The 27,314-nt window shown below is 39.7% G+C and overlaps 1 protein-coding gene across 15 annotated transcripts in view; it reads right to left on the bottom strand.

Annotated features, from left to right (window-relative positions):
* The window catches only part of LOC133564596 (rap1 GTPase-activating protein 2-like), a 314,916-nt gene that overhangs the window by 8,222 nt on the left and 279,380 nt on the right, over nucleotides 1-27,314 (bottom strand). For 11 of the 15 annotated variants that reach the window (XM_061919002.1, XM_061919001.1, XM_061918997.1 and 8 more), the window contains 12 exons: nucleotides 25,313-25,391; nucleotides 25,148-25,201; nucleotides 18,190-18,273; nucleotides 18,004-18,104; nucleotides 14,910-15,039; nucleotides 14,659-14,814; nucleotides 14,504-14,575; nucleotides 7,601-7,687; nucleotides 7,388-7,528; nucleotides 756-905; nucleotides 408-688; nucleotides 210-330 (listed from right to left, as the gene is read on the bottom strand). In XM_061919002.1, the coding sequence (XP_061774986.1) occupies nucleotides 210-330; nucleotides 408-688; nucleotides 756-905; nucleotides 7,388-7,528; nucleotides 7,601-7,687; nucleotides 14,504-14,575; nucleotides 14,659-14,814; nucleotides 14,910-15,039; nucleotides 18,004-18,104; nucleotides 18,190-18,273; nucleotides 25,148-25,201; nucleotides 25,313-25,391 (1,456 nt within the window). Of the gene's footprint in view, nucleotides 1-209; nucleotides 331-407; nucleotides 689-755; nucleotides 906-1,638; nucleotides 1,769-7,387; nucleotides 7,529-7,600; nucleotides 7,688-14,503; nucleotides 14,576-14,658; nucleotides 14,815-14,909; nucleotides 15,040-18,003; nucleotides 18,105-18,189; nucleotides 18,274-25,147; nucleotides 25,202-25,312; nucleotides 25,392-27,314 lie in introns of those variants that run through there. The other 4 variants (XM_061919003.1, XM_061919004.1, XM_061919006.1 and 1 more) reach the window with 3 other exon arrangements.

Genomic DNA, 27,314 nt, shown 5'->3' on the forward strand with positions numbered 1-27,314 from the left:
GGATTTTCAAATTCTATTTGAGTTTTGTCCCTCTTAGAATTAAAAATGTCGAGCAAAGCGAGTCCAGCTTGCTAATAGATAAATACACTTTAAAAATTAGAGGCACTGGTAAGTGCTGCTATTTGAGCTATTTTTAGAACAGGCCAGCGGGCGACTCATCTGCTCCTTGCGGGCACCGCGTTGGTGACCCCTGCTGTACTGAAACCCACCGTCTCCAATTCTTCCAAAGTTTCCGTATCTCCGGTAATGCTGCTGAAGCTGCTGGTGCTCGACGACGATCGAGAGATGTTTGGTCGGCCGTTCCCTCCGTCCTTGAGTTTTATGAAAGGCCTGTAAAAGGAAGCATATCCATTGACAGTCTATACATTCCTTTTCATCTTGCCGGAAAAACATCAGTGGTCTCTCACCTCTCTTTGCTAGGACAGATCTCAGGTGAGCTGGGGTTGGACGACGTCTCTGACCTCCCTTCTTGGGACAAGGGGCAGGTATCTGTGGACTTTTGATCACTGTAGAAAAGAACACATTTGAAGCTTGATGTAATTAAACTAAATGGTGTTTGGGCAGAGGTCACCAACCTGCGAGCACATTTGTCTGACGGACTCTCGATGCTGGAGTGGAGACGAGGGAAAAGTCCCGATCGCCTTTTCACGGGGCTCTTTAGCGAAGATTTGGTGGACAACGCAGGAGGCTGACGATAAAGGGTTTCAAATTGAGGAAATAATGCCAAACATGCTGCCATGCATCCCTAAGCTCACATTGTAGGTGCTCTTTGTGCATTCACTGGTGCTCTGCGGCATTGCTCCGCCACTCAAACTGGCCGGGACCCCGCCTCCTCCGCCGGGGCTCCTGAGGCGGTGAGACCCCACCATTGTCTCCATTGAGTGACTTCTCACCCGCATGGCTCTCTAAAAACAAGAACAAGACGTGCAGGTTACTAGTATATACTGGACCAACTGGGTCAACATGGATCTCAGGTACATTTTATTAGCCAGTAATGACCACAAGATGGCAGTATTCCCCACAAAATTCAGTGTTATGATTTTCATTGTTTCCCAATTTTTTCCCCAGTATGGGCAAATATTTTTACAGTAGAAAAATGTCACAAAAAGTATATATACTGTTTGAATGGTTCAGTGTGTACTATTTGCAACCAATTGATATATTATCAATCAATCATTTTTTATTTATACAGCCCTAAATCACAAGTGTCTCAAAGGGCTGCACAAACCACAACGACATCCTCGGTACAGAGCCCACATAAGGGCAAGGAAAAACTCACACCCAGTGGGACGTCGGTGACAGTGACAATGATTACTATGAGAAACCTTGGAGAGGACCGCAAGCAATGGATGTCGAGCGGGTCTAACATGATATTGTGCAAGTCCAATCCATTATTACATTAACTACATATATTTTGGGTCACGTTTCCTGCTGCGGCCCCGTGGTTGGGAATTGTTCATTTTAGATATTTATCGTAGTTGGTTGCAATACTGCATAAAATATCTAAAACATTTATATTTCTTGGTGATGAAAAAAATGGTCCACCGTAAAACAGGATGATTTGTAACCAATTTCAGTAGAATATATCATGTTCATGTATTAAAAAGGTTTTAAACGACACACAAAAGTCATACAGAAGCATGTTAAACATATTTATTCATTTTGAGTCAAGCATCAGCTGAATACAAATTGCCATAGCCAGTGAAGCACTGAGAAAAGCGGCCGCTGGAAAAGTCTCCGAAAATCGCAACGCGGCGGTCCACAGTGCCTGTGAAGGAGAGTGATGCTCGTCAAACAAAAACATGAAAAAAACACAAGCACGAAAAAAAAAAAACAGTGACATGGATCATTTAGAATCAAATACTGCAAAAGTGATGCAATTTGGAGCTCAAACAAAACCATACTTATTTATTTGAGCATTTTACACCTTTTAAGCCTGTCTGTAAGGGTGAGTTTTAATTTATTTTAATTTATTCTTAATTTATAATTAATTTCTCACTACGCCGTTACGTCTTTGCTTGATTACTGTAACATATTATTTGCGGGTCTCCCAATGTCCAGCGTTAAAAGATTGCATTTGGTACAAAATGCGGCTTCTAGACTAAAGTTGGATCATATCACGCCTATACTGGCCCACCTGCACTGGCTCCTGGGATACTTCAGATGCGATTTTAAAGGGGAACATTATCACCAAACCTATGCAAGCGTCAATATATACCTTGATGTTGCAGAAAAAAGACCATGTATTTTTTTAACCGATTTCCGAACTCTAAATGGGTGAATTTTGGCAAATTAAACGCCTTTCTGTTTATCGGTCTTTTAGCGATGACGTCAGAACGTGACGTCACCGAGGTAACACACCCGCCATATTTATTTTCACATGACGAACACTCAGCTCTGTTATTTTCTGTTTTTTCGACTGTTTTTTGGAACCTTGGAGACATCATGCCTCTTCGGTGTGTTGTCGGAGGGTGTAACAACACTAACAGGGAGGGATTCAAGTTGCACCACTGGCAAGAAATCTGCCGCCAGACCCCCATTGAATGTACCAAAGTGTCTTCACATTTGACCGGCGATGCTAAGACAGACATGGCACAGAGATGTATGGTTAACCTGCAGATGCATTTGCAACAATTAAGTCAACGAAATCACAAAGGTGAGTTTTGTTGATGTTGTTGACTTATGTGCTAATCAGACATATTTGGTCACGGCATGACTGCCAGCTAATCGATGCTAACATGCTACGCTAATCGATGCTAACATGCTATTTACGCTAGCTGTATGTACATTTGAAACTAGATACCCGCATATAATGCGAAACAAACACTTACCAATCGATGGATTTAAGTTGCTCCAGTGTCACAAGATGCGAAAGTCCTGATCGTTTGGTCCGCACATTTTACCGGCGATGCTAATAAGGCAGCCATGCTATGGGCCACTTCATTAGGTACACCCATGCTATGGCCGAATAGCGTCAAAAGCTATTCGCTCAATAGCTTCAATGTCTTCTTCAATTTCGTTTTCGCTATCCGCCTCCATACTCCGACCATCCATTTCAATACATGCGTGATCTGTTGAATCGCTTAAGCCGCTGAAATCCGAGTCTGAATCCGAGCTAATGTCGCTATATCTTGCTGTGGTAACCGCCATGTTGTTTGTATTGGCAGCCCTGAATGACGTCACAGGGAAATGGACAGTGGTTTCGAAGATAGCGAAAACAAGGTACTTTAAAGCTTCCGGGACCAGTAAAATTTTGAAAAAAACTTCAAAAAATACAACAAGCCACTGGGAACTGTTTTTTATTGTTTTTAACCGTTTTGAAATTGTGATAATGTTCCCCTTTAAGGTTTTATTACTTACGTACAAAATGTTCAACGGTTTAGAACAATCTAATCTTGCTGAATGTATTTTTCCATATGTTTGGTCCGGAAATTTGCAGTCAAAGACAAGTTCTCTGCAGGTTTCAACATGTCAAATTTAAGACTTTTTCAGACCATCTTGAAAATAATTTAAGACCATTTCACATCCATATAGACAAAAAAAATACAACGACAAAGTGAAATCAGAGGTCCAGAATGAATTTTAAGTATATTAATTAATTCACTGCTTTTTCACATTGGAAAACAAAATGGTTAAACTAACTAAATACACAAGGAGCTTCTCTAGTGTAAACTATCATACATCACATCTATGACATCACATGGTAAGACCTTATGGAGGAAAGTTCTCGAGTCAGATGAAACAAATATTGAGCTGTTTGTCCACAAAACCCAGCAATATGTTTGGAGGAGAAATGGTGAGGCCTTTAATCCCAGGAAGAGCAAACCTACCATCAAGCATGGTGGTGGTAGTATTATGCTCTGGGCCTGTTTTGCTGCCAATGGAACTGGTGCTTTACAGAGAGTAAATGGGACAATTAAAAAGAAGGAGTACCTCCAAATTCTTCAGGACAACGTAAAATCATCAGCTTACGTCGTGTGTTGCGCTTATTATAAGACTTTTAATTTTTGCAGCTCCAGACGGATTTGTTTTTTGTATTTTTAGTCCAATAGGGCTCTTTCAACATTTTGGGTTGCCGATCCCTGGCCTAAGACGTCGCTTGCACCCCAATCTTGGTGCCGCGTTCTGCATAGCGTTGTCGCAATAACACAGCAAGTTGCTATGGAGACCACCGTGATATTAGTCCAAAACAAAGTCAGCAATCAACAGGTATCCATGAGGGAGTTTGGTAGGGGTTATATTCTTCTCAGGTTGGCTATGAACACGTCTGTGCTAAAATTTCAAATGAAGCGCCCTGTCATTCATTAATTGATTTTTTTACATGCGCGTATTAGCCCAAAACGGGGCCCCCCACGGATCACAGTGTCGTATGCACGACGCATGATTTGCGTATAGGGAGGTCGGCAATGGGTATACCAACGCACACACTTGCAGACACACTGGTTGGGCTCGGTTACATTGAAACAATCCCGATACTCACTGGAACATTTTGTGAAACAAACAAGCACTTGTTGCAGGAAAGCATCGCAACAGTAAAGTTGAACCTTGAAGAGAAGACCCCAGTGACACCAGCCACTTTAGAAACAGGAAATTGAGAGTGTGGAACAACTGTTGCCTCGTCTGACTTCATGTGACGGATTTTGGGATGGAAGTTATGATGTAATGATGTGAGAGATGTATTCTGGTTCCCTTCGTACAGGGGTGTCAAAGTCAAGGCCTGCGGGCCGGATCTGGCCCGGGAATTAATTATCTGGGGCCCCCGGGATGATATTTGATTGCCATATTTTTCGGACTATAAATCACAGTTTTTTTCATAGTTTGGCCGGGGGTGCGACTTATACTCAGGAGGGACTTATGTGTGAAATTATTAAGACATTACCATAAAATATCAAATAATATTATTTAGCTCATTCACGTAAGAGACTAGACGTATAAGATTTCATGGGATTTATCGATTAGTAGTGACAGATTGTTTGGTCAACGTATAGCATGTTCTATATCAGGGGTGTCAAATTCAAATACAGAGTGGGCCAAAATTTAAAACTGAACAAAGCCGCGGGCCGAAGTTGAACAAATGAATCTTTTAATAGGGACCCAAACAAGTTTTTCATTGAATATTGAACAAGCATGGCTAATGTAACTTTATAGTGACATGCAAAATTGAGTTTGAAATAATATTAATAATAATAATTAAAAAAATATCAATGACATATGAAATCAAATTTAAATAAAAATAGAATGCCTCTTTTGTATTTGCAGCCTACTGAGGTAAATATTAACATTAACTTTTTCCAGAGGCTAATACATTTGAAAATAAAATAATGAATAAATCAACCATTCAGGCCTTTTTACTGCTCAATTAATGTCGGGGCTCAGGTGGGCGGGGTCAGGGGGGCAGGGGGTGTATATTGTAGTGGTCCGAAAGAGATAGTGCTGCAAGGGGTTCTGGGTATTTGTTCTGTTGTGTTTATGTCGTGTTACCGTGTGGATGTTCTCCCGAAATATTTGGTCATTCTTGTTTGGTGTGGGTTCACAGTGTGGCACATATTTGTAACAATGTTAAAGTTGTTTATATGGCCACCCTCAGTGTGACCTGTATGCTGTTGATCAAGTATGCCTTGCATTTACTTACATGTGTGTAGAGGCCACATATATTACGTGACTTTGTGAGGAGGAAAAACAGACTTGACGACAGGCTGTAGGGGACACTAAAGACAGTGCCTTTAAGGCACACCCCCAATATTGTTGTCCGGGTGGAATTTGGGAGAATGGTTGCACCGGGAGATTTTCGGGAGGGACACTGAAATTCGAGAGTCTCCCGGGAAATCGGTGAATGGGGTGTTACAGCGGCACCGCTGTATAACACCGGCGGGCCAGCTCTAAAGTTAATTTGATATTGCCTCAAGGGCCAAATGAAATTACACGGCGGGCCAAATTTGGCCCGCGGGCCAGAGTTTGACACCTATGCTCTATAGGGTTCATATTTTTTGTTACGTCTCGTCTCGATTACTGTAACGTATTATTTTCGGGTCTCCCCATGTCTAGCATTAAAAGATTACAGTTGGTACAAAATGCGGCTGCTAGACTTTTGACAAGAACAAGAAAGTTTGATCATATTACGCCTGTACTGGCTCACCTGCACTGGCTTCCTGTGCACTTAAGATGTGACTTTAAGGTTTTACTACTTACGTATAAAATACTACACGGTCTAGCTCCAGCCTATCTTGCCGATTGTATAGTACCATATGTCCCGGCAAGAAATCTGCGTTCAAAAGACCCCGGCTTATTAGTGATTCCTAGAGCCCAAAAAAAGTCTGCGGGCTATAGAGCGTTTTCCGTTCGGGCTCCAGTACTCTGGAATGCCCTCCCAGTAACAGTTCGAGATGCTACCTCAGAAGAAGCATTTAAGTCTCACCTTAAAACTCATCTGTATACTCTAGCCTTTAAATATACCTCCTTTTTAGACCAGTTGATCTGCCGCTTCTTTTCTTTCTCCTATGTCCCCCCCTCTCTTGTGGAGGGGGTCCGGTCCGATGACCATGGATGAAGTACTGGCTGTCCAGAGTCGAGACCCAGGATGGACCGCTCGTCGGGACCCAGGATGGACCGCTCGCCTGTGTCGGTTGGGGACATCTCTATGCTGCTGATCCGCCTCCGCTTGAGATGGTCTCTTGTGGACGGGACTCTCGCTGCTGTCTTGGATCAGCTTGAACTGAACTCTCGTGGCTGTGTTGGAGCCACTATGGATTGAACTTTCACAGTATCATGTTAGACCCGCTCGACATCCATTGCTTTCGGTCCCCTAGCGGGGGGTGGGTTGCCCACATCTGAGGTCCTCTCCAAGGTTTCTCATAGTCAGCATTGTCACTGGCGTCCCACTGGATGTGAATTCTCCCTGCCCACTGGGTGTGAGTTTTCCTTGCCCTTTTGTGGGTTCTTCCGAGGATGTTGTAGTCGTAATGATTTGTGCAGTCCTTTGAGACATTTGTGATTTGGGGCTATATAAATAAACATTGATTGATTGATTGATATGTTTATAAATCTGACTGTGATGAAGTCAGTGCCTCACCAGCCATGAACCTCACCGCACGTCACTGGGGACAAGCGGTAAAAAATGGATGGATGGATGGATTTTAGTAGTCCGGCCCACATGTGCACATATTTTTCCCCCTGAGCTAAAATGAGTTTGACACCCCTGCCTTAGTATCAAAAGGGCATCATCATAGCAGGCCTACCTGAGCATCTTTTCTACCAACTGTAATTTGTTGTTGACATTTACTTGGCCTACACAGCACAAAACACCCATCCTGTAATAGCAACTTGTCCTACGACATAATTCCGGCGCCAAAATAAAAGTCAAAATGCGAGAAGATCACACAATGTTCACCTTAAATGACTCTAGTAGACCCCCGTGTCCTCCGTTCTCCAGCTTGTCCTCCTCCTCTGCCTGGCTGAGACCCAGAGTGGCCTGACTTTGTCTGTGGAGCTCATCGTGCAGGTTGTCCAGCAGAGCAGCTCGCGTTCGACCCTGATACGAGACGTACATACACATATTCAACAACGGCCAGTTTGGTAAATAAAGTGTGTCTGCACGTGTCACCTCTAGTTTGGCAAACTTGTCAGATTTGTAGCAAGCATTTTCTGCATTGATCAGCTTTGTCAGCAGGAAGTCACGAAACTCTGGACCCTGGAGAGTAAAAGAAAGACAGCAGTCATTACCCCAAATAATTATGGCCCCATGCCCGACAGAAGTGAGAAAAGCTGTTCTGCGCAAATTGGGTTGCAGGAATTTTAATTCGCTGCGGTATCACCGTAATGCAAAACATGTTGCGGCAAGCAGGGACAAACGAGTGTGGCCAGCCCGCGCTCCGATGGATGACGGCGTCCGGAGCCAAGATAAGTGAGGGCATGTTTGGGAATTTAACAAACGGGCTGGAGAATCGGGGCACAGTGGACCGTACGTAATAAGGTGCTAGAAATAGCGCCGCCTGATGCATGAACAGTAAAAAAAAAAAACAGTTTTAAAGGACACAGGCAATCCTTGAACTCACGAAAAGGACCTTAAAGTGATGATTACAGCCGGTTGGAATTTTGGTGTCCCATTCAGTAGAAAATTGCACAATTGAATGAATGAATGAATGAAATAAGTTTATTTCGGTCATATAATCAATCAAATCACTCAACCATTTTGTGTGATCAGTTTTACAGTACATGTTATATGTATACAATAATGCACATTTACACAAGAAAGAAAAGAAAATAATGACCAAAAAAGGAGTCGGCTGAAGCCAAAGCTTATATTTGCCTATCCTATACCTTCACAGAAGATTAGATTGCCTGGAACATCAACGTTAAAAAAAAAAAAATCAATTCCATTTTATTTATTTGAGATGGTCTGTCATAACGTTTTTAGAACTCTATCAGACATTGCGACTTTTGGTGTTAGTGTTCCTGAAAAAGAGGCACCCGAACACACATACTGTACAGCAGATTTTTACAGCTAAATGTGTATGTATCATTTATACACACATACACATTGGCCCCTAAACACATTGTTTCTCTCAATGTGACCCCCGAGTCTAAATATTTGCCCAGCTCTGATCTACGGAATCCTTGTTACAATTTTAAAGGGGAACATAATCACCAGACCTATGTAAGCGTCAATATATACCTTGATGTTGCAGAAAAAAGACCCTATGTTTTTTTAACCGATTTCCGAACTCTAAAAGGCGGAATTTGGCGATGTAAACACCTTTTCAATTGTTCGCTGTCGGAGCGATGACGTCACGACGTGAAGCAATCCGCCATTTTCTCGAACACATTACACGCAGCAAGTCAAATCAGCTCTGTTATTTTCCGTTTTTTCGACTGTTTTCCGTACTTTGGAGACATTATGCCTCCCTATGTCGGAGGGTTTAACAACACTAACAGGGACGGATTTGAGTTGCACCAGTGGCCAAAAAATGCGAAAGTGGCAAGAAATTGGACGCACAGTTTACCGACGACAGCTATGTAACGACAGAAACGGCAAGAATTTGTGGATATCCTGCGACACTCAAAGCAGATGCATTTCCAACGTTAAAGTCAAAGAAATCACAAAGGTGAGTTTTGTTGAAGTTATTGACTTATGTGCTAATCAGACATATTTGGTAACGGCATGACTGCAAGCTAATCAATGCTAACATGCTATTTAGGCTATCTGTATGTACATATTGCATCATTATGCCTCATTTGTAGCTATATTTGCATCCAGCCTTTCCCTCCACACACATGTAATGCCAAACAAACACTTACCAATCGACGGATTCAAGTTGCACCAGTCGTCAAAAGATGCAATCGTTGGTTGGAAGGCGATCGCCGAATTCGTCCTCGTTGCCGCTGTCTATCGTGATATGGCTCAATAGCTTCAGTCTCTTCTTCAATTTCGTTTTCGCTATCTGCCTCCATACTCCAACCATCCGTTTCAATACATGCATCATCTGTTGAATCGCTTACGGCGCTAAAATCCGAGTCTGAATCAGAGCTACTATGCTATACCTTTCTGTGCTATCCGCCATATTTGTTTTTTTGGCTTCACGCAGTGACGTCACAGGACAGTAGACAGGTGACTATAACGACGGTTAAAATCAGGCACTTTGAAGTCGTTTTTCGGGATATTGCGTGATGGGTAAATTTTTGAGAAAAACTTGAAAAAATAAAATAAGCCACTGGGCACTGATTTTTATTGGTTTTAACCCTTCTAAAATTGTGATAATGTTCCCCTTTAACCTCCTCTTGGTAGCCAAGGTTGATTGTCTTCTCAGCACTACGCAAGAAGGTTTGATCCGAGGACCTTACTTAACCATCCAATCTCTACTGCGTTCGTTTATCTGAAGGTTTTAGCCTATTTGAGGTGTTGCAAAAGTCAAATCTAGACTCCAAACATCCCAGAAGAAGCTAGTCAGGTTACTCAAGACCTCCACCCCAGATCACACCTCACTCCTACCCACTTCTCCAAAGTGGGCTGGCTCAGCGTGGAGGACAGAGTCAAACAACTTGCACTGAGCCTAGTCTATAAAATTCGGTAGACCTTCCTGATACCTAAGTACATGTCAAACTACTTCCATAACGTAAATGACCGCCATAACCACACCTGGGGGAGCTCCACAAACCACGTTAAACCCAGATTCCGATCTAACAAAGGTCTTAACTCATTCTCCTTCTATGCCACATCAATATGGAATGCACTCCCAACAGGTGTAAAAGAAAGTGCATCTCTATCCTCATTCAAAACCGCACTAAAAGAACACCTCCAGGCAACTCCAACCCTCGACTAACATCCTCCCCCCACCACATCCCACCTCCCTGGATTGTAAATAATCAAATAATAATCAAATGTCTATACTTGTTCTTGTCATGTCTTTTGATCATGTCTTGTTTGGCTATGTTCTGTTGGCTTTTAGACTCTTTTAGTTTCTATTTTGTCACCAGGGGCGGTATAGCTCGGTTGGTAGTGGCCGTGCCAGCAAATTGGGGGTTGCGGGTTCGATTCCCACTGCCGCCATCCTAGTCACTGCCATTGTGTCCTTGGGCAAGACACTTTACCCACCTGCTCCCAGTGCCAACCACACTGGTTTAAATGTAACTTAGATATTGGGTTTCAGTATGTAAAGTGCTTTGAGTCACTAGAGAAAAGCGCTATGTAAATATAATTTCACTTCACTTCACCATGACGACCATTAGTTTTCCCCTGTCATGTGTTTGGGCTCACGCACCTGTCAATAATCACTTCACTAATATTTAAGCCATAGTTACCAGGTAGTCGGCCGGGCGACATCACCCTTGATTCACTCTTGATTCACCCTTGATTCACTCTTGATACACTCTTGATACACTCTTGATACACTCTAGATACACTCTTGATACCCCTGACATTGTTCCATGCTTGTTTTTTTTTCAAATCACAGTAAGTGTTTACATTTTTATGTCCATAGTTCTGCCTCTGTGCTAGTTTTTGTTTTCTTAGCCAAGTTTGTTCTCCGCCTTGTGCGCGCTTTTTGTTTGTTCCTTTTTTAAGTAAAATTAAATCACGTCATTACCTTCACGCCTTGTCCAGTCCAGTCGCTTTGCACCATGGGAAAACAAACAAAGTCCTAGTTTCTGACAGTTCTTAAGCTTTCTGAGCTCACTATGTTCACTGCTCGGTGGACATATCCTACTAAGTCAGACCTACACTCTTTCAATGTCCATTTCTCAGATGATATAATTGTTGATGACTGAAGTGCTGATATCAACCAAACCTAACCCCCCCGGATCCATCCTCTCCACATCCCACCCCATGGATTGTAAATAATATAAATAATTCAATGTATATACTCTGATGATTAACCTGTGTGATGACTGTATTATGCTGATAGTATATATTAGTACCATGAATTGATTAACGTGGACCCCGACTTAATTGACCACTAAGTGGTAACACCCAAATAAGTTTTTCAACTTATTCGGGTGTTACCATTTAGTAGTCAATTGTACGGAATATGTGCTGCACCAGGCCTGGGCAATTATCTTGACTCGGGGGGCCACATTTAGAGAGAAGAAATGTGTCTGGGGGCCGGTATATCTATTTTTAGGAACACTTATACAAAACTTCACAATAATGTCTGATTGACAGCTAAAACCTTTATGACAGACCGCCTTAAAAAACGGAATGGAATTTTAATTTTTTCGATGAACGATAAAACACTGAATATTGACCAAATATGAATGTCACACCCCCTTTCGATCGACATTTTTACAATCAAGTGAAACGCAACAAAAAAGCAACACACAGTGAAATATGAACGCAAAGGGTACAAAATAAAGCCACCGACAATCTGATACACAGTATCTGATATATGATTAAGTTTTAGAACTCTGTTGTGAAAAGCTCCAACCACGTCTGTGGAAACGCTTCCCGCCCACACTACTTGGTGCCTCGTCTGAGCTGCTGTGGCGTAGATGACCATAGTAACTAATTAGATTACCATATTACCTGGTATATCATCCATAAGCGCATATTCCAACCATTGAAATACTTTGTATAGTTCAAGACTTACTGTCATTAAAAAACATGAGTGCACATCATAATGGCAGCTACACTTTCCATCTTAAAGCGCTAAAAAAGTTATTTGGGAATGTCCGGAGGGCCAGATTGAAAAGTTTAACGGGCCGCATGTGGCCCCTGGGCCTTAATTTGCCCAGGTCTATACTGTACTGTGCAATCTACTAATAAACGTTTCAATCAATCAGATCTACACTTGTAGGGCTCCTATGCTGGTGGATATGCTAGCATACATAAAAAGAATGTAACGAAACCTTGGTTGAAGACAGCCCAAACCCTAATCAATTCACACGAAAAACGTTTTAGTTTGTATTAGGGTTGTACGGTGTACCGGTATTAGTATGGTACCGCGATACTAATGAATCATTTTCGGATATATATCGCACGTTTGGTAGCACACAATCAACTACTTACAAGCAGACACAGTGTGTAGACAGAAAATGGAGAACAAACACATTTTGGCTTAAAAACTAATGATAAAGGTGAAGTTATAACACTGAAACGGCCTAAGGAAGAGGTGCTTTAAGTCATGGCTAGCTAGCTGGCGGCTAAAGTCCATCCGCCGTCGGCAGTTATTAGCGACTTATAAATCCCTATTCCTGGTCTCCATGGCGACAAATAAAGTAAGTTTCTTACACGTATCATCCCTGCAGGATGAAGAATAGCTAAACATTTTTCACTACACACCGTAGCTCAGTGGTCCCCAATCTTTTTGTATCCGTGGACCGGTCAACGCTTAATAATTTGTCCCGCGGCCCGAGGGGTGGGGCTTTTTTTTTTTTTTGTCATGAAAAAGGGAGGTTTTTGTGGTTGGTGCACTAATTGTAAGTGTATATTGTGTTTTTTATGTTGATTTAATTAAAAAAAATAAATAAATAAACATTTTTTTTTTAAAGAAAAATAAATAAAAAATTCTTCTGCGGCCCGGTTGCCGCGGCCCGGTGGTTGGGGACCACTGCCGTAGCTCACCGGCGTCAAAATGTAAACAAACGACACTGGTGGATCTACACCTAACATCCACTGTAATGATACCAAGTACAGGCACGTATCTAGTCGATACTACTATGATTACATCAATATTTTTTGGAATCACAATATCTTCTTTTGTTTTTTTTAAAAATGTATATTATGTTTATAAACTCAGGAAATATGTGCCTGGACATATGGGGACTTTGAATATGACCAATGTATGATCCTGTAACTACTTGGTATCGGATTGATACCCAAATTTGTGGTTTCATCCATAACTAATGTTAAATATCTAACAAAAGAAGAATAAGTGATTATTGCATTTTAACAGAAGTGTAGATAAAACATGTTAAAAGAGAAAGTAAGCAAATATTAACAGTAAATGAACAAGTAGATGAATAATTCATTTTCTAGCACTTGTCCTTAATAATGTTGACACAATAATAGAATGATAAATAATACAATATGTTACTGCATATCTCCCGTCCGAAGGCAAAACTTAGTAACTCACTTCTAGCTGATTTTGAGAAAACAAAGGAAAACCAATCTATCTTGATGCTGTCTTACAAAGATCTACAAAGTCATCAAACGTATAGATGTTTTCTCGAGCTTTCATTTTCTTGCCGATTGAGTCATGGATTGAATCTGCTCTGATGAACGTTTGCCCTTTCTCCAGATATTTTATTACTATCTCAGTTGGGCCACATTCTGCGTTTGCACATTAGGCAAGAGCCGTGTACAGCGTCCAGTTTTTATTTTGACCTCCACAGTTATCTGCCCAAAAGAGTATGCAAGGGGAAGAATCAAGAACAATGCATTTAATGAAGGCGCTTGCAACGTCCTGGGCCAATCTTCCAAATATCCCCTCGTGCCATAATATCACATAATCAGGTTGACCGTCGGCCCCCGTTCGTGCAAATGTCTCATTAAAGACAATAAGGAGACTGACAAAGAAGCTCCGATCGGTCCCTTAAGATACTATTTTTTTCTGTTGTATCCACGCGGTTATGTGGTAGTTGCTAGGTCCTGCCATGCGCGTAACAGCTTACTTACGGAACAAATTACAATATTGCATACACTAATGTAAAGCACATCACCTTGGAACTTCAAAATTATTATCAGCTCAGTTTTGACCAACATTGAGTTACTGGGTTTTGCCTTTGGACGGGAGATATGTCAGCAGACTAATTAGGAGCCTTTGTTTGTTTACTTACTACAAGTTGTCTTGTATGTTCACTATTTTATTTATAGAATTAACTGCCATAAGAAACATATGTTTAATGTAGCCTAAGATTTTTTTTGTTAAAATAAAGCCAATAATGCAATTTTTTTTGCGGTCCCCTTTATTTAGAAAAGTACCGAAAAGTACAAAAAAGTGTCAAAATATTTTTAGTACCGGTACCAAAATATTGGTATTGTTACAACACTAGTTTGTATTGACCTTTATCTCACCTTTTTGAAGACAGCTGGGTTCGGGAGAAGGGGTCCAAAAGGAGGGACATCTTCCCTCGCAGTGACAGATACCTGTTGAAAAAAAAAGGACATCTAATCACACACTGATGGAGACACAAATCAAGACAGAAACGTGAGAAGACAGTACTATCAACCTTGTATATTGTGTTTTCTGTACACGGGTTCTCAGCTTGGATTAGCACATAAGCGTGCAGAAAGTTGGATGCAATTATGTCAGGAACAAAAGGCGTCGGTTCTTCCTGGAAAACGGCTGCCACAATGTCATTTCCTATGTGCCTTTTCCTCTGAAGCTGAGAGGGCAGAGGAGAGCATATTGCTTCTCACACAGATTGATGTGCGGAGGTGATGCGGTAAGAATAACAAGGTCAAGACCAGAGCCAACAACCTGCTGGATGTCCCCATCGGTGAAAGGGAGCTTGGTTGACACGTGGAACATGATCTCTCTCTGTCTGAAAACCGTGTATACAGATTCTGTCCCTGTCTGTCCGTGGGACACATCTAGCCCTCCGCGAAATCTGCAATGACACAAAAAGGCATTTTCAGTTTGGTTGCTAAAGCAAAATTATTTTAATTCCTGTATACTGCATGATCAGAGTGGAAATTCGATTTACGATGACCCCATTGCATGCCTTGCAGCACAGCTATTTTGTGCCCGGGAGCACATCCATTGTGGGCGGGTTTATGAAACCATGATACTTTTTTGGTCAGCACTGCAGTGCTATTTTTAGCCACTGTGCTTAGTCCTACATTGTGGGCCATTGTAAATGTTTTTAGTCTTTTTACAACATTGTTTTTCTTGCTCAATGTGAGTACATAAGAAGGCTATGGACAAGCGATATATGGTTTGAAACATCCAGCGTTGTCGACACTGCCAAGAAGATTACCAAACAAGTTAAAAGTATTTTTTTTTTTATTAGTTCCTAATAATTGTAGCGTTCTGGCTGTTAAAATTAATGAGTTATTTGATTTCAGACTGTGAATGCACAACAGCTATATTACCATTGATTGTTTTGTTAAACTTACAAAGCAGTGTGCTGCGTTCAGTAACACTCATGAAACAAGGATACTCAGGACCTCATCTACTAAGATCCCAAATATCACACGCGAAATACAATTTGTAAAAGTACTGTTACACATGCTAAACAGTTTGCAAACTGAAAAAAAGTATTGTTTTTAGGCGAGTTATGGGTGATCTCCTAAGGCTGCTTGTGCAAGTTTCGTTGTACTTGTGCAATGACAATAAAGACCTATCCTATCCTATCCTATCAAATTGATTTACACATGTAATAATGGTGCAGAATGCCAACCTTAAAATATGTTTTTACATATACTACCATTTGCTGTTGCGCATAAATGGCATCATGGCCTAACCAGTAGTGTTTTCTTATGTTGTGGAACATGCAGCTGACGACTATAATTACTTATACAACACATTTTTGGACAACGGAACACACGTTTTAGCTCACTGACGATGCAGTTTGGGATAAATGCAATGAAACGATCCAGCTGCAAGAAAATGCTTGTTGCAAGAAGTTGTTTTATATTTTATATTGGAAAACGAACAACATTAAAAAACAACAACAGACACCAACTTTAATCTATTTAATTGGTTTCAGTATGTCCTGGCTCCAAATGCGCCCTCTTGAGTCATACTTCCCAACCTTAAAACCTCAGATTTCGGGAGGTGGAGGGTGGGGGGGGTGTCGTGGTCAGGGGTGGGGCGGAGACGTGGTTGGGGGCTTGGTTGGGGCGGGAGGCGTGGTTAAAATGGGAGGAATATAATTCACCAACTCGAGTCTTTCATATACATTTCATATATATATATATATATATGAAATACTTGACTTTCAGTAAATTCTAGCTATATATATTTATTTTATCATATATATATAAATAAAATAAATAGTTGAATTTCCGACGGCACCTACCAAATACACAGTTGTTCTACTAACTGTACTGTGCTTGCTGGTTACAAAAAAAAACAAAACAACAACACTTACCTTTCACTATTTGAGTAATCTTTGTTCTGCCATTTGCGTATTGGCGAGCTACCTCCGAATCCGGGAACATATCCTTCACGGATTTGTTGTCGACATCCGCAAATGAGAACGGGATGTTGCTTCCAGCTATCAGCATAGTCAACTTTGTCCCAGCATAAGTTACACCAACGGGTCTCCATTTTGCGAGGTGGCCCAAAATACTGGGTTGTGAACGATGCTGCGCTGCGGACGCTTTGTGCTTCGCTGACAATTCATGGCTGAGTATATCGGTTCGGCCGCCGTGTTCAATGGAGAAGTCTGTTCTACAAAATTTAAGGGAAACATACCCCTTACCCTTTGAACTCTCCTGGATAAACTGAAATTCTTTTTTCCAATCGTTCTGGAACTTGTATGCGTATTTTTTTCATTTTGTTCATCCACGGTGTAATATATTGGGTTGGAGTCAAATAACCAGGCGATGTGATGAAGTTACGTCTCTTTACTGTGGGATTCAGAACAGACTCCCTAATGCTTGTTTCTTGACTGCACTTAAATGTAGAATATAAGTAAAATATATTTACATTCTATTATATTCTATGTACAATAGATGGCAGTATTGTCCTGCTTAAGAGGGTCACAACATTGCTGAGTCAGCTTCTCATGGAGCTGGGGGGGCGTGGCCTACAGCTCCGCCTGAATTTCGGGAGATTTTCGGGAGAAAATTTGTTTTGGGAGGTTTTCGGGAGAGGTGCGGAATTTTGGGAGTCTCCCGGAAAATCCGGGAGGGTTGGCAAGTATGCCTTGAGTCATCCAGCAGCTATAAAATTGCATCGCTGGATTGACGATACGTTTAAAATTTCTAGTTCTTACTGGTCAAACATATGGATGGAGTATTCTCTCTCCGTTGTCCGTCTTTACAGCACGATTACCTCCTTCTCATTACAATTTGTGCGTAACTGTTTGAACGTACCTTACAAACCATCTAAATATAGACACAAAACAGCCTCAGCGAAACACTTCCAAGTTTGATTAATCGCTTTGCAGGCGTTTAATGTTTATATTTGCATCAGTGTTTAATATGTTCAATATTTAGTACATCAGGCCTTAACACTCTGGTGGACTTTAGTAGGACTGTAACTGTATCCTACAACTTTATTTGACTCTATTTTGTAGACCTAATGAAAAAAAGCATAGGGACCAAGTGACCATTTAAGTGTACTAAAAAATATTCCCCTAAAATTGAGGCTTATGAAAACAGAGAATTATTGCAATGCTCTGACTACTGTACTTATTCAAGGTTCTTGTAGGATTTGAACATGAAGGTTAAACGAAAAACTCTGTTGTTTATGGCCAATAAAGTTTGCTTCACCGGACCACTCTTAATTTCTTTTAATCTTCACTCATTCGTTACTTCTTTGAAGTGGCATTTGAGTTTTATATGGTCTCTCTATTTTCCAACTTTACCCTCATTTAATTCAAGTGCTTTCTATCGCATCTCACCCTTTAAAGTCATGAAGTTCAATGTTGTCACCGAGTATGCTGAGAAACTCCTTGAAAGCTGGAGTCTCTTCGCTGTTCCCAAACAACTCTTCCTCTGACGTCTGCAGGGAAAAGGCGAGTATCAGTGACACTTCAGTTTATAAACAAGGTCGAATAGCGCTGGGCTGGCTTGTGCAAAACGCTTACCTGTCCGAATTTTTGGTAGATCACACCGAATTTGAAGGTGTTGTTGACCTCGTGCTCGTCGTAAGCTACAATCAACTGAGACCCCTGTGCAACAAGAAGAACTGTTACTCCTCATGCCTCAAGTGTTTAGCTGTAGAAAACATGTTGTTGTCCGCTTCAACGTGTCTCCAGGGTAGATTTAGTTGGCTCTCGTTGCGTCAGGCCGACATGTGACCAACTCTCAAAACCCCCAGGGAGCCCAGTGATCTTGTCGAAACCTCTTGCACACCGAAACACAGATGATACGTTTCCCTGCCTAAGGTGGCGGCCGAGGAATGAACTAAGCAAATCCACCATGTCCACCATCAATCCCTTGGAACAATGCACTCTTTAGCCAGGTGTACATGGAAACAATGTATTTAATCTGATCATCATTCGGATTAGAATGTGACCCTGAAAAAAAGATCGGATTATGACGTGCATTTTCATGTATCACATCTTAAATCGAAATACTTAACTTTGACAGGCGCAGAACGTAACATGAACGGAAAAGTATGTTATTGCTCACTGCATGTGCTGAAGAAGCAGTCGACTTCCACTGTAAACAAACATGGCTTTGTGCATTTCTGCTTGTCTGACGTTATCGCGGTATATAGTTAAAATGTTTTCCTTCTGTTCACTACTTTTGTTTTACCTCTCTTTTAGAAATCTGTGTATATGTGTGAGGCTAGCAGTTAGCACTTGGAGTAGCTGTAATGTCGTGAATGAAACAGCTCGTTGAGACGACAACCGCATCCCTTCTTTTATTGTTACATCGACACATGACACTCCATAACATCATTTTGTTTTTGCTAGTCTTGTTTTTAAAGCAAAAAACACAAGGGTAATTTTTGCTTGTCCGACGTTATTACGGTATATAGTTACATTTTTTTTCCTTCTGTTCACTGCTTTTGTTTCACCACTTTTTTTGAAATGTAGCTGTTCTGTGTCATTTATGTTGCGATATGTATAAGTTGCCACACGTCATCATGTGTCATCATTCTGTGGTGTAGCTGTAATTTCGTGACTAAAACAGCTCGTTGAGACGAAAACCACATCCCTTCTTTTATTATTACACCGACACATGGCATTCCAAAACAAAATTTTGTTTTTGCTACACTTGTTTTTAAAGCAACAAACACAACAGTAATTTCTGTTAGTCCAACGGTATCGCGGTATATAGTTCAAATGTTTTCCTTTTGTTCACTACTTTTGTTTCACTGCTCTTTTTCAAAATGTAGCTGTTCTGTGCCATTTATGTTGCAATAGGTATAAGTTGCCGCACGTCGTCATGTTTCAACATTATGCGTGTGTGTTTGAGGCTAACAGTTAGCACTTGAAGTAGCTGTAATTTCGTGACTAAAACAGCTCATTGAGACGAAAACCACATCCCTTCTTTTATTGTTACACCGACACATGGCATTCCAAAACATCATTTTGTTTTTGCTAGTCTTGTTTAAAAGCAACAAACAACAGCAATTTTTGCTTGTCCGACGTTATCAAGGTATATAGTTAAAAATATTTGTCTTTTATTCACTACTTTTGTTTCACCTCTCTTTTTGAAATTTAGCTGTTCTGTGTCATTTATGTTGCGATATGTATAAGTTGCCATATGTCGTCATGTTTCAACATTCTGTGTATGTGTTTGAGGCCAGCAGTTAGCACTTGTAATGTCGTGACTAAAACAGCTCGTTGAGACGACAACTGCATCCCTTCTTTTATTGTTACATCGACACATTTTGTTTTTGCTACACTTGTTTTTAAAGCAACAAACACAACAGTAATTTCTGTTAGTCCAACGTTATCGTGGTATATAGTTCAAATGTTTTCCTTTTGTTCACTACTTTTGTTTCACTGCTCTTTTTGAAATGTAGCTGTTCTGTGCCATTTATGTTGCATTAGGTATAAGTTGCCGCACGTCGTTATGTTTCAACATTATGCGTGTGTGTTTGACGCTAACAGTTAGCACTTGGAGTAGCTGTAATTTCGTGACTAAAACAGCTTGTTGAGACGACAACCATATCCCTTCTTTTATTGTTACATCGACACATCGCATTCCAAAACATAATTTTGTTTTTGCTTGTCTTGTTTTAAAGCAACAAACACAACAGTAATTTTTGCTTGTCCGACATTATCACGGTATATAGTTAAAAATATTTTTCTTTTATTCACTACTTTTGTTTCACCTCTCTTTTTGAAATTTAGCTGTTCTGTGTCATTTATGTTGCGATATGTATAAGTTGCCACACGTCGTCATGTTTCATCATTCTGTGGTGTAGCTGTAATGTCGTGATTAAAACAGCTCGTTGAAATGACAACCGCATCCCTTCTTTTATTGTTACATCAACACATGGCATTCCAAAACATAATTTTGTTTTTCCTAGTCTTGTTTTAAAGCAACAAACAACAGTAATTTTTGCTTGTCCGACGTTATCACAGTATATAGTTAAAAATATTTTCTTTTATTCACTACTTTTGTTTCACTGCTCTTTTTGAAATGTAGCTGTTCGGTGCCATTTATGTTGCGATAGGTATAAGTTGCCGCACGTCGTCATGTTTCAACATTATGTGTATGTGTTTGATGATATTAGTTAGCACTTGGAGTAGCTGTAATTTGGTGACTAAAACAGCTCGTTGAGACGACAACCACATCCCTTCTTTTATTGTTACATCGACACATGGCATTCCAAAACATCATTGTTTTTGCTATTCTTGTTTTAAAGCAACAAACAGCAATTTTTGCTTATCCGATGTTATCACGGTATATAGTTAAAAATATTTTTCTTTTATTCACTACTTTTGTTTCACCTCTCTTTTTGAAATTTAGCTGTTCTGTGCCATTTATGTTGCGATATGTATAAGTTGCCATACGTTGTCATGTTTCAACATTCTGTGTATGTGTTTGAGGCCAGCAGTTAGCACTTGGAGTAGCTGTAATGTCGAGACTAAAACAGCTCGTTGAGACGACAACTGCATCCCTTCTTTTATTATTACATCAACACATGACACTCCATAACATAATTTTGTTTTTGCTACACTTGTTTTTAAAGCAACAAACACAACAGTAATTTCTGTTAGTCCAACGTTATCGCGGTATATAATTCAAATGTTTTCCTTTTTTTCACTACTTTTGTTTCACTGCTCTTTTTTAAATGTAGCTGTTCTGTGCCATTTATGTTGCGATAGGTATAAGTTGCCGCACGTCGTCATGTTTCAACATTATGTGTGTGTGTTTGAGGCTAACAGTTAGCACTTGGAGAAGCTGTGATTTCGTGACTAAAACAGCTCGTTGAGACGAAAACCACATCCCTTCTTTTATTGTTACATCGACACATCGCATTCCAAAACAATTTTGTTTTTGCTTGTCTTGTTTTAAAGCAACAAAAAACAGTAATTTTTGCTTGTCCGACGTTATCACGGTATATAGTTAAAAATATTTCCTTCTATTCACTACTTTTGTTTCACCTCACTTTTTGAAATGTAGCTGTTCTGTACCATTTATCAATCAATCAATCAATGTTTATGTATATGGCCCTAAATCACAAGTGTCTCAAAGGGCTGCACAAGCCCCAAAGACATCCACGGTTCAGCGCCCACATAAGGGAAAGGAAAAACTCACAACCCAGTAGGGCGTCAATGAGAATGACTATGAGAAACCTTGGAGAGGACTGCAAATGTGGTTACCCACATTTGCTTCTGTTCACTACTTTTGTTTCACCTCTCTTTTTGAAATGTAGCCGTTCTGCGCCATTTATGTTGCGATATGTATAAGTGGCCGCACGTCTTCATGTTTCAACATTCCCTGTGTTTGAGGCTAACAGTTCGCACTTGGAGTAGCTGTAATGTCGTGACTAAAACCGTTTGTTGAGACGACAACCGCATCCCTTCTTTTATTGCTACATCGACACATGACACTCCAAAACATAATTTTGTTTTTGCTACATTCGTTTTAAAGCAACGAACACAACAATACTGTAAATACCTCTACTTCTGTACATTTTGAATGGGGGGAGACAACAGCAAGACAATCGCTTCATTGCGAGATTTTTATATTTAATTCTACCTCTGTCATCAAAGTATAGCTGACATCAAAGACATGCTCAGTAAGTATAATTACAACCCGAATTTCTGAAGATGTGTTTTAATGCGCTGCAATCCGAATGACATTCGGCATAAATCAGAATGAAATTTTGATCCGAGCGTGTGTGATCGGGTCCGAATATCCCGAATGGGGTGTTTACATGAAGCCTTTTTATTCCGGTAAGGCTTTTAATACGATTAAATGTGTCCATGTGCACATAGCTATTGAGATTGGCAGAGTGTTAGCCAGGTAGAAGGTTTATGAGGGATATAATACAAAATATCTGTGATGTATGTCAAATCGGAAATAATTGAAAAGTTAATGACGGGGCTGGATTTAGTGAGAGGTGGAAATCAGACGGATAATTTAGTAAATGGAGACTGTAAATTAAGGCTTCACGGTGGCAGAGGGGTTAGTGCGTCTGCCTCACAATACGAAGGTCCTGCAGTCTTGGGTTCAAATCCAGGCTCGGGATCTTTCTGTGTGGAGTTTGCATGTTCTCCCCGTGAATGCGTGGGTTCCCTCCGGGTACTCCGGCTTCCTCCCACTTCCAAAGATATGCACCTGGGGATAGGTTGATTGGCAACACTAAATTGGCCCTAGTGTGTGAATGTGAGTGTGAATGTTGTCTGTCTATCTGTGTTGGCCCTGCGATGAGGTGGCGACTTGTCCAGGGTGTACCCCGCCTTCCGCCCGATTGTAACTGAGATAGGCGCCAGCGCCCCCCGCGACCCCAAAAAGGGAATAAGCGGTAGAAAATGGATGGATGGATGGAGACTCTAAATTATAATATTTAAGCATTCCAATCATGACATGATAAATAAAGTGCAAGTATGAAACATATATAATTTACAGCATGGATGGCCATAGTGTGGCCCGGGGGCCATTTGCAGCCTGCAGCTGATGTTTTAATGGCCCGCAGCACAAAATATGAACACTATTAAAAAAAAGTGGAAAACAGGTGTACTTTAGCGAGAAAACGTTGCAATGTTGTGAATGATAACACAAAGCTGCCAAGCAGGCTGTTTTTTTCCTTCTTAAAAACTGTCATTGCTCCAAAAATATAATGATTCAAAATCAATGTTAGGTGAATTATTGACCTATTCAAAGCTCTAATCTTTTTACAGCAAATTTTCTTTTTTTAAATATTTTTTGAGGAACATCTATATTTTGTACGTTTGATATATGAAAAAAAGGACAAAAATAATAAAAACTTATCTTAAGGTGAACTGGAGAGTTAAGCGGAAATAGTAATAATAATAAAAATAATAATGATGTTTGACAAATTTTCAACACTTATGAGTGGCACATTTTAGCAGGATTTTTTTTTAAACTGCCATTGTTTCAAAAAATAATAATGAATATAAATCAATGGTGTTGTGAATTATTGACCTATTTGAGGCTCCAATTACTTCACATTGAATATTCTACTCCGAAAATCTTTTTTGGGGAAAATAATGCTTATTTTGTGTTTTTGCCATAAAGTTTTGACAAGAAGGGTATAAAACATAAACAATTCAAAAAATTAACTATATTGACAGAAATTGGCGACAGAAAGTGTTGAACTAAAAAAAGTACACGTCACTTATTTTTAACAATTTTTCGACAGACACTTCCGGGTCCCTGGGACCAAACTTGAGGGGAGAGAAAATATATATTTTTTTGAGGGGTAAAGAAAAAAAATAAAAATATCAATTTATGTATAAAATGTATACACACATTTATTTTAATGTATATATATACATGCATAGATGTATACATATATATATATATACACACAAATATATATATATATATATATACATACACATATATACATACAGACATACATATTTTTTATTTTACACACATATGTATATATATTATATCTACACACATATATATATATAAATATATATATTATATAGATACATTACATACATACATATATATATATATATATATATATATATATATATATATATATATATTAGGGGTGTGGGAAAAAATCGATTCGAATACGAATCGAATACGTTGTGCGATTCAGAATCGATTCTCTTTTTTTCTTTAAATTGATTTTTTTATTTTTTTTTATTATTTATTTTTTATCAATCCAACAAACCACTACACAGCAATACCATAACAATGCAATCCAATTCCAAAACCAAAGCTGACCCAGCAACACTCAGAACTGCAATAAACAGAGCAATTGAGAGACGACACAAAAACGACACAGAACAAACCAAAAGTAGTGAAACAAAAATGAATATTATCAACAACAGTATCAATATTAGTTATAATTTCAGCCTAGCAGTGATCAAAAATCCCTCATTGACATTATCATTAGACATTTATAAAAAATAAAAAATAAAAAATAAAAGAACAATAGTGTCACAGTGGCTTACACTTGCATCGAATCTCATTAGCTTGACAACACACTGTGTCCAATGTTTACACAAAGATAAAATAAGTCATATTTTTGGTTCGTTTAATAGTTAAAACAAATTTTCATTATTGCAATCAGTTGATAAAACATTGTCCTTTACAATTATAAAAGCTTTTTTAAAACAATCTACTATTCTGCTTGCATGTCAGCAGACTGGGGTAGATCCTGCTGAAATCTTATGTATTGAATGAATACAGAATCGTTTTGAATCGGAAAAATATCGTTTTTGAATCGAGAATCGAATAAAAAAAAATCGATATATTATCGAATCGTGACCCCAAGAATCAATATTAAAACGAATCGTGGGACACCCAAAGATTCGCAGCCCTAATATATATACACACTTAGTGGGAAAACTTTGGACACCCCTGGTTTACAGTACATTGACGGCTGACTCATGGGATCTGGATTTTGTGACTTTGCAGTGAACTTACTCGAGGGTAAAGAACCGGGCTGAACTTCAGTCCTGTGGCATCTTCACACAGAAGCTGCAACATAAGACATCATAAAGCACATCGGCTTTCACTTTGATGTATGGACAGTATGTAAGTATGATAAATGGCGCTGGTGTATAGAGGGATGGCTTTTATGTATCTTACTTTCGCAATCTGATGTACACTGGGCAGCTGGTTGATGCCGGCTAAGGATATCCTATCGTGAATTGTTTTGATCCGTGACCTGCAACAGAAAGATGAGAGAAAAAACTATTGAGCACCGAATATATAGTATGTACAGAATCTTGAAATAAATGTTACACATTCGTGCACGAGTTAGAAACACTTTTTCATGTCACAACTATTTCAATTATGATACGATACTGATATCGGAATCTTGAGTATGGGCTGATACCAATATGAGCACAAATTATTCATACTTTTATTATTTTGTAGTGTGTGATGTTGCAAAAAAGGCTTGATTTGGGTGAATTAAAACATAGAGCAAAGTGAGGTATGAAAAACACTGACCTATTTATTGTAAAGGAATGTACTAATTATACTAAGTTAAAGTGGGGTGGTAATTTGTTCTCGTGGCCATAATTCATGTATTTTTGTTGTTGTTATTGGTATTAGTTTATTTTGAACATGCATACAGTTGTATAACATGCACACAGTTCTGTAATCTGTTTACAATTTCACATTTTAACATGTCTGAAAATTAGTAGTAAGAAGCAGAGCTTATTTAAAAGTAAAATTGCTCTTCTTCTTTTCGAAAATTAATCCATCATTCACAATCTTTATGTGAGAAAAGAACACATATCCATCCATCCATTCATTTTCTACCGCTTATTCCCTTTCGGGGTCGCGGGGGGCGCTGGTGGCTATCTCAGCTACAATCGGGCGGAAGGCAGGGTACACCCTGGACAGGTCGCCACCTCATCGCAGGGCCAACACAGATAGACAGACAACATTCACACACTAGGGCCAATTTAGTGTCGCTAATCAACCTATCCCCAGATGCATGTCTTTGGAAGTGGGAGGAAGCCGGAGTACCCGGAGGGAACCCACGCATTCACGGGGAGAACATGCAAACTCCACACAGAAAGATCCCGAGCCTGGATTTGAACCCAGGACTGCAGGACCTTTGTATTGTGAGGCAGACGCACTAACCCTTCTGCCACCGTGAAGCCCAAGAACACATATGTTTTTATCAATTTTATATGTATTCTGAATTATAAATAAAGGCTAGCAAAAGTCAGCTAACAATAGAAATGATTGGATTTGTTCTATTCCGCTGATAAAGCGCTGTAATAAACATCTACAAACATCCATTATCGTTTTTATTTACAAGCTGTAAGTCTACATGTATTGCAGTAACAGGCACTTTATAATAATAACATGTAATATTTACATGTCCAGGGTGTACGCCGCCTTCCGACAGAATGCAGCTGAGATAGGCTCCAGCACTCCCCGCAACCCCAAAAGGGACAAGCGGTAGAAAATGGATGGATTTACATATTTTGCTCATTTTTGGCATATAGTGTCGTATCAATTTCACTTATGCATCACGTTTGCCTTTTTTTTTTATATACATTTGATTATTGTTTTTTAGACACATGCTTGGAACAATTTTACAAACATACATCAAATGTGCCGTTTTAAAATACAAAAATAATATTTATCATAAAAAAAAAATAATAACAATAATTAATGTGAGTGTGAATGTTGTCGGTCTATCTGTGTTGGCCCTGCTACCCCAAAAGGGACAAGCAATAGAAAATGGATGGATGGAAGGAATAATTATGATAATGATAATAATAGTTATAATAATAATAAATCACGTAAGACACCACAGACAGAAGTCAACATAAAACCACATACAGCTGCATTCCTGAAAGCCTTAAGAGAGATATAGCAACCCACAGGCCCACAAAAGTCTCATCAACCACCCACATTTCAATTGTGATTCAATCAGGGTTAATTTGGAGATCAGTTTCTCCTACGTATCGTACAAAAGCACCTCCCATTTCCTGAAACTTCACAAAACAACCGTTCAATGTCAGCCAAACCTCAAGTTTTGAGAAAATACATCCATCCATCCATCCATCTTCTTCCGCTTATCCGAGGTTGGGTCACGGGGGCAACAGCCTAAGCAGGGAAACCC

Source organism: Nerophis ophidion, linkage group LG13 (assembly GCF_033978795.1).
Source record: "Nerophis ophidion isolate RoL-2023_Sa linkage group LG13, RoL_Noph_v1.0, whole genome shotgun sequence".
NCBI lineage: Eukaryota > Metazoa > Chordata > Actinopteri > Syngnathiformes > Syngnathidae > Nerophis > Nerophis ophidion.